The 8,693-nt window shown below is 33.9% G+C and overlaps 1 protein-coding gene across 1 annotated transcript; it reads left to right on the top strand.

Annotated features, from left to right (window-relative positions):
* Positions 1-994: 994 nt before the first annotated feature.
* LOC132299166 (ethylene-responsive transcription factor ERF034-like) lies at positions 995-2,164 on the top strand. The gene has a single exon (XM_059795644.1). It carries the CDS (start codon positions 1,093-1,095, stop codon positions 1,888-1,890), a length of 798 nt encoding a protein of 265 aa, XP_059651627.1. The 5' UTR covers positions 995-1,092; the 3' UTR covers positions 1,891-2,164.
* The last annotated feature ends 6,529 nt before the right edge of the window (positions 2,165-8,693 follow it).

The raw sequence follows: 8,693 nt of genomic DNA, 5'->3' as shown, positions 1-8,693 counted from the left end.
ACCCATATATATAATATATTGGTCTCTATTAGACCTAATCCTTGTATATTCTTTCTCACATTGTCAAATTTCAATTGGTCAATTCACTTAAATATCATAATTTTGTACCATATATTTAATTAAATGTCTAATGTGTGTGTGTGTGTGTGAGAAGAAAACAAAATAGATTAACATAAATTAAACAATAGCCAGAGAGACAATGATATTCTAGCCAAAAGTCCAAGACCAGGACAAGTTTGGACATAATTGAGACAACTTGAAGATGACATACCAACTAGCCTGGCATTCTCAATTAAAACTAGGTAATAACACAAGTTTTTACTTTTTAGTAAGAAAAACACAGAAGGGCAATATTTATGGTTGATGCATGGTTAGGTCAAGTGGATACTTCATGCCATGGCCACCGGGGTGCAGAGGAAATAGGCGGTCCGGTGGGCGAGGGGCGGGCGATGTTTCCGGTCATCTGTCAAGGGGTCCATAATTAAATTGACAGCATTGTATGTGACACTGCAAATATATATACATACACACACACCATAGGCCAAATTTCATGTGGAACACATGATTTTTTTTGTTGGGACAAAGTTTACATGGCCTACCACTATCAACCCAAAGTATAGAGGTTCAAAATAAATGACAAAATATGCATACATAAGAAAATTGTTGAAATGCAGAAGGGGTTGTTATCAAATGTACAGTTACATCTTGCTAATGATACATGAAAACAAACACACACACTGACACATAGTTTTATATATATATATATATATATATGGGTATATTGACATGAAGAATATGCCAAAGGTGAGTCACAAAAAAAGAAAGTGTCAAAAATGTCCTCTCAAAGCATACATTATATTAAAATGCCACATGGGTAACAAATTAGCTGAACTGTAGTTCCCTTGTGCCAAGGGCCCATTACTTTTTTTTCTTTTCTGTTTTTTTTTTTTTTTACTTTTTTTCTTTTCTTTTTTTCTTATTTAAGTCATTTCCAATTTTTGGAAGAATCATAAAAGCCCAACCCCTCTATTTTATGTGACCATCATTTCACCTTCTTTCTCTGGCTCCAACAAAGAGTACCTCGATCTTATCATGGAAGAGCATATTAACACACAGACTATAGCTCGAGACTACTTTCCCTCATCTTCCACCACCACCACCGCGACGACGACCTCCACCTCCACTTCCACCTCTTCCTCCACCACCACCACCTCTTTTTCGACAAATTCGGATGGTTCAAACTCATTTTCAAGTTTAGACCAAGTCACAAAAAGCACATTGAAGGTTCAAAAAGGCTCCAAGAGAGCTCAAGAAGCCGAAAATGGCAACGAGCACCGGAGGCAGCGCAAGGGCGGCGATGAGAAGCACCCAACGTATCGCGGAGTCCGGATGCGTTCTTGGGGCAAATGGGTGTCTGAAATTCGTGAGCCGAGGAAGAAATCAAGAATATGGCTTGGAACTTTTCCGACGGCTGAAATGGCGGCTCGAGCCCATGATGTAGCAGCTCTAGCCATCAAAGGCCACTCTGCTTATCTCAATTTCCCTAAACTTGCGCATGAACTTCCCCGGCCGGCCACCACCTCGCCGAAGGACATCCAAGCCGCCGCTTCCAAGGCCGCTGCAGCCACTTTTGCTGGTGAAGCTGAAGCAGAGCCGAGCCAAGCCGTGCTTCTGACTTCCCATTCGTCAACCACCTTGTCATCACGAAACACTCAGGGATCATTCAATTCTCCATCAGAGGGTGATGATGATATATTCTTTGACCTGCCGGATCTCTCCCTCGATTGCTCGGATCACAGTGATGGATACTGTTACTCGGGCTCGTCGTGGCAGCTGGCTGGAGCCGATACAGGACTCCGGCTCGAGGAGCCATTTCTATGGGAGTACTAGTAAAATTAGTGATTAGTGAAGTCTCATGTCAGCAACAAAACTAACTTTCAGTTCAATTCTTCAAACATGGTTACAACTCATTTCATTTTCTGTAAAAAAAGGGAAGTAACCCAATTGTGGAAAGTCATGCATGTTTATACCTTCAAAAATAAGTTTGGCTTCTTTTTAATTTGGTTCAGCTTGGATTTGCAGCCTGAAAGGGTTGCATACATTTGTTGTTTTGCTAACATGTGCCCTTAATGTGACAATGAAGTTCATTTTCTCCAGTATAAAACCAGAGCACAACAAATAGTAGTAATCAATAAGTAGCTTGTGTGTGTGTGTGTGTGTGTGTGTGTGTTTGGGGGTATCAAATGGAATAATATCCAGAGCATGGATTGTCTTTTTCTTTGGACCAGTTTATGGGCTTTTGTGCAGTCTATTTGTGGCATTGTTCTAAATTCCTTCCAATGGGATGAGACTTCTAACCTGTCCAAATTGAGGTTGCCACAAAGTATGCAATAGTCTAAGATATTTTACGCGCGGTATTCTCGCTCAATGCACAATGATATTTTTTTAAAAAAAATTATTTATTTTTTATGTTTTAAGACAAATTAAGAATCTCCATGATTGTGCATTGGACAAAATTACTATGTATAAATACCCATGTAATATTGTTTACTTTTTCGAGAATTGGGATAAGGAAACACACACAAGCATATAGAATTTAAATTTAATGACATGGATAGTCTTAAAGTCAAATTGAACATACAATCATGTGTGTTTCAATCAAAGCCTTTGATTATTTTCCAGTACTAGATCTGATACATTCAATTTGATGTATGTTTCAATTACAATCTGTCATTATTATACAATAGAGGACCCCGATTCGTCCAATTTAATTCCAAAATTACCCATATGAAAAAAACTTAAACTCCCTTCATAATTTTGTCAAAAAGATATTATATGTGGTTATTAAATCATCACATCTTTCCTTCTACGTCTATCAGTTATAAGGATTCTATATATATAGGAGGATCATGGTAAAATCTTATTGCCTACATCACTTTCTCTCTACCATTATTAAACAATAGAGAGAGAGTTAATGCCTAGTACCCACCTATATGAACACACATACTAGTACCCAAGAAGGCGACAGCATCTTCTAAATAAAGTAGATTTGAGTAAGAAAAAGAAAGTCTCTTTAAGAGAAATCCAGCAAACACAAAGGAAAGGAAGCCATTATTTGCTTAGTGAGGAGTGACCTCACACCATCATTATTATCTCATTTTCTCCATCACTTTAACCACATTCCCATTAGAAATTGGCCCAAGTGTTATGACAAAGGACAAAAGATTATCTATTGCTTCCCAAACAAATCTTACTTATTCTAATACAAAGGTTTTCTAATAATTACAGTCCCCACACCTAACCAATTATTTGCTTCATATAGTTAATTAATGAAATGATAATACCAATCAAGGTCTTGGTCAAGATTCATTTTCAACAAGTGCATGACAATTATAGTGAGGAAATTGAGATGATTAATTTTATCCAATTGGACTGAAAATTTGTGGTTGATCCGAAAAATAATTAAGGGTATATTTTACTTACATCCTCTTTGTTAATGTCTCACGTAAAGTACCCTTATATGTTTCATAATCTCGTTTATCTTTTCGAGATAGATTCTTGTTTATGTAACAAATTTTTCTATATCCGTCAAAATTTTCATTTTAATGGCTGAAATAACAACAAACATTTCATAGGTAAAAGGGAAAAAAAGTCATTGGTATAGGAAGTAAATGAAATTATGAAACGTAGAGGGGTCTATGTGAAATATTGACAAATTTTAAGGGAGGTAATTGAAATTTACCCATTTTAAAGGTCCCATTGGTAAAACAAATAATTTTAATGTAATTACTTAGTGAAATGCTATATCACACTCATCCAAGCACCACATAAAAGATAGCCAATAGTAAGATGAGGTGGGTCTCACATTGGATTTGATCCTTCATGGCTTAGATGGAATTAGTGTCATATATTTAATTTATAGCAACACCTATCTTTATCACTCTTCAAGAAAGTATAATTGTAACACTTAAAAGTTGCATTTTAAAATTTCAGATTAATTATTGTGAAAGAATTGTGCTGTAGAAGCCAAGTAATTGGCTTATTTCTCATTAGAAAAATATTTCACATTTTTATTTTATTTATTTATTTATCTTTGTCTTTCACCTCCTTTTGTTGACAACCAAGGTCATGAAATATGTTATTAAAATTAGATAAAGGTCTAAAATAGTGTATTAATCTTAAAGATATAATGTTATGATTGTGATATATATATATATACAAACACACACACACACACACACACACACACGAATGTAGGCCTTAGGTTTAGGGTCTTAGGGTTGTCACTTGTTACTAACATGTGAGCATTATGTTTATGATTGGAGTCACATGAGAACCAGACATGGTCAATTTGCAGTTGTGGATTAAGGGAGTGTTGATGATGTTGATGGTGATGAAGAAGAAGAAGGTGTGTTAGCGGCTATTTATTTATTTATTTTATAATTACTTTAATATAATCATATGTTTACCTCACAGCAAATTATATAAGGGCTTGTTTGGAATTTCATTGAAGGTTCAAGTCCTGTGCACATGCTAGTTGGGCCGCAGGCTGTCACTTGAAAGTGAAAAAAAACAAAATCTGAATACAGAGTATAATCTTTCTTGTGTACGTTGGCTCAATTCTCTCACTCATCCATATTTTATCTTTATAGTATTCAGAAGGTATATATATATATATATATATATATATATGCTGAGTTGATCAACAATTAATAAAAAAGAATAGGGATATACATACATATAGTTAAAATTCACACACTCATTTTGTCTTCAGTTTCAAAGATGAAAAATTACTAAATGATATTTTTGCGAACAAACTCTAAATTCAAAGCCAAAAGAGGCTGGTGAGTCTCACCGAACAACAATGATGGAGTCCACTAGCCAGCTCCAAATTCATAGTTCAAAGAGAATCTAATTTGATGTTAATTAACTCTGTTTATGAGAAAGACTTTCTTACACTTTTGATATGTTGTAATCTGTGCAATTAACCAATTACATTGTGTTACATAAATAAAAGTGTTTTATTTTAGCGTGGTATGTCATTACGTGTCAATATCTAATCAGTTGATAATGCCATGTCACTAATACAAACGGGAGCGATAAAGTTTTTCTCTAACTCTATGCGCGAGGGTATGGTTGCCCTCTCCAAACATTTCAATAGTGGCAGCCTCATATATTCTGAAATTTTTTCTTTTTTGCAATTTTACCTCCTCATATATTCTGAAATTTTTTCTTTTTTGCAATTTTACCTACTAATTTCGCTTTTTAAAATTATATACTTGAAAATTTTTTAGCTTACCCCGTTGAAATTAGAGAAAAACTTCACTATTGTCTCCCACCCCTTCCCAACATTCTTTATTATAACGAGTGAGCGCTAACCTATTTACTCAAAAGCTCAAGCTGCATACCTACACATTTATACCAAATCATTTTCCCATCCGAATCTGATATGGGACAAATGACCCTTATTACGTTATCCCCTTTATTGGAGAGTTCTTCGGGTCGGACGCTTGGACGACCACGGATCAAAGACTGGGTCTTACTCTGATACCAACTATAACGGGTGAACACTTGTCCATTTACCTAAACGCTCAAACTGTTGGGTAGTACTGCATACCCACCCATTTATATCCAATCATTTTATCATTCGAATACGATGTAGGACAAATAACCCTTATTACAACTAACCCCTCTCTCTTCTTTTTTTTCAAATTCTTATTCCAGATGGTACAATACAATAAATTGTAATTTTCATATTTAATTTGCAAACAACCCCTCAACAACAATTAGCTAACGGATTATTTAACACAAACCCGTAAGCTAAAAATTATTATTATTATTTACAACAAAGACATGCTACTTATAAATGAGATTGATCTTGACAGGAATTGATTAAAATATATGTGTGCAGAGATACCCGATATTCATATGATCCTAATGGATTTCTTTTTTCTTTTTTCATCTACTCTGAAGTTAGTATTCAAATGTATGTCTAAATCATTGGTTTAATTATGATCTTAATTACTATGATTAATTCTGTTCAACAATCATATGGCACCATGCCTGACATTATTAACAAGAAATCTTTTTGATGCAGTACCATATGCAGCTGGTCGGGGGCAAGCCTAACATCATGTGTTTGAACATGGCTGATTATGATTTCCTAGCTAATTAATTATATAATATGATCCAAATATGTAACATGGGACGCAATGACTGGTACACATGAAATATCTATTTTTTTGTTTTTTCACAATAACAGGAATGTCGGAACTCTGTCCCGATTAGTCCACGGAACCATGCAAGATGCTCCCTACACGGATCCAGTAAAGAGAAACGGGTTACTTTGAATCCACAAAGAAGGTATTTTGAATCTACAAAACAAGAGATAAATTAGGAAAAAATCTGATAAATATTGTATTGATAATTGATTCTGATCTATGTATTGCATACATTTATAATGAAAGAAACCCTAATTCATAAGAAACTAATTGCAACATGAATCCTTAATTATAATATAAAGAAACCTAATTCAAACTAAGTGCAGCAACATGAATCCTTATAACATAAGAAAACCTAATCTCGAAATACTCAAAAATAGGCCTAAAAATAAAATTTCTCTAGAAAATAGAGAAAGAAACCTAAACAAATAAAACTCCTAAATATATAATATGAATGTAATTCCTGAAATATTCAATAGGCTTCTATAAGACAGAGAAATCCGGGCCTGTTTTGAGGCGCATCGTCTTGTTCGTTGAGAGTCATTGGGACGTTTTCAGTATAAAAAAACAAAAAAAAAAAAACAACTCCTGTTGGGTAAAAAACGGACACTTCGGAATCAGTTCAGAAAATCTATCAGCATGTCCGCTTGGCTTCCTAACGGTCCAAAGAGGCTATAAAGGTTTCGGTAATCAGTTTTACATCAAACTATGTCCGCGGACGTGTCCTTTAAAGAATTATTTGTATTTAAGAAAAATCGGTTATGAGACTTGATACTTCATGAAACATTTATGGTTGAGAATGCATTAATTCAATAATAAAAAATTAGGTTTACAACATTAATTATAGTTCAAATGATTTTTTAATTAAAGTGCTTAATTATGGTAAAGTTAGCTCTTGATAGATGGAGCTAAAATGGGAACCCTAAAAACATGAGATATAAGTGTAAAAGAGCAAGAATCAAACCTTCTCTTTAATTCTTTTAAGTTGGAAAGAAGTGAATCAAATGCTTTTGCTCAGACAACGACCAGTTGTATGCTTTTGATCCACGTTTAATTACTTTATTGTATATTCTCTTTGGTATGTTATTTTATTGCATATATTTCAGAGAAACCGTAGATACATATATTGCTAGTACATGTATATATATACACACACACATGTATATATATACACACTTATCGAGAGACAGTACTTATGCATGTAACATGTGGATGATATTATTGATGTACAATTAGGATTTGATGACCAATTATTGAAGATATGATTCATCACGGAAACACATGCACACCAAATCAAGTGCTGTTAAATGATGGATGCAATTTTGTCCGGACCATTTGGCATCTGATAGAGAAGTGTATGTATAACAAATATATTTGTGTTATTAGGCTTCCAAATCTAGTAGCAAATCCATACATTAGCTCATTTTAAGAAATATAAATAAATAAATCTTAGCAAGTTACCTATATGTTCGACTCATGTTCCCCTCAATTCTGAATGATTTCTTAAAATATATTTAATTCGTGATGTTACTGACAAGTTTATTATATTGACGGTTGTCATAGAAAATTTCTTATTTCAATGATATATACTATTGAAAATGTCCTACCATATTAACCGGATACAAGGGTTAAAAAAATATATATAGATTCAAAAGTTTAAATTGTTAGGAGTCGTAATTACTTTTTAAACCCCAAGACTCTTTATCCCAATTTGATGTGGATGAATCTCCCTCTTACTTATACCATGGATTTAGCTTTTTTATTCTATAAATTTGTTTAGTATTTTGTTATACATCTATGACAAAATTAAATATAGTTGGTAAAATGACATATAATAAAAAAAAATTAAAAAAAAGAAAGAAAAAGAATTCACGTAACTAACCCATTCATATAAAATTGAAACAAGATCTGACTACGAGGATTTCGTTATACATTTAAATCAAGGACATAGCATCATTATATTGAAGTCATAACACTCGTGTAAAGTGCAATTTGTGAGATGATATTGGATTCTCAAAACATAGGATAAATTTCACTTACCACCCATAAACGAGCTAGATTTGTTAATATCTCATATAGACCCTTTATTTTTTTTTCGTAATCTCACTTACTTTTTCTGAAATTGTGATTTATGTAATAAGCCATTAACAAATTCTGATATGAGCGACAAAAAAATGAATAGAATATTAATTTTACCCTTACAGGGATAGAATGATAACAAACATTCTATACGATAAACAATAAACTATTGTTATTAAGTTGGACAATAGTCACTACAGCTCGACTAAGTCGACTGCACTGAGGAGACTTAGATCGAACGAGAGGTAATCCATCAATAACGGGAGAGAAAGTTGCTCCTAACCTTGTTTCTAACTCCACCGCTTCTCTCCCTAAAGCAAAACCTCTTCTTCCCCAGTGAATGGGTTGGTTAACCTTATTAGGATAAGGGTCGGACTTCACCCTGAGGAAAAC

The sequence above is a fragment of the Cornus florida genome, unplaced genomic scaffold (assembly GCF_030987335.1).
Source record: "Cornus florida cultivar Cherokee Brave unplaced genomic scaffold, ASM3098733v1 CherokeeBrave_3.0.0_Hap2_Chr03, whole genome shotgun sequence".
NCBI classification, from domain to species: Eukaryota; Viridiplantae; Streptophyta; class Magnoliopsida; order Cornales; family Cornaceae; genus Cornus; species Cornus florida.
Note: the sequence above shows the minus strand (reverse complement) of the source record. Positions and strands in the feature narration are given on the sequence as shown.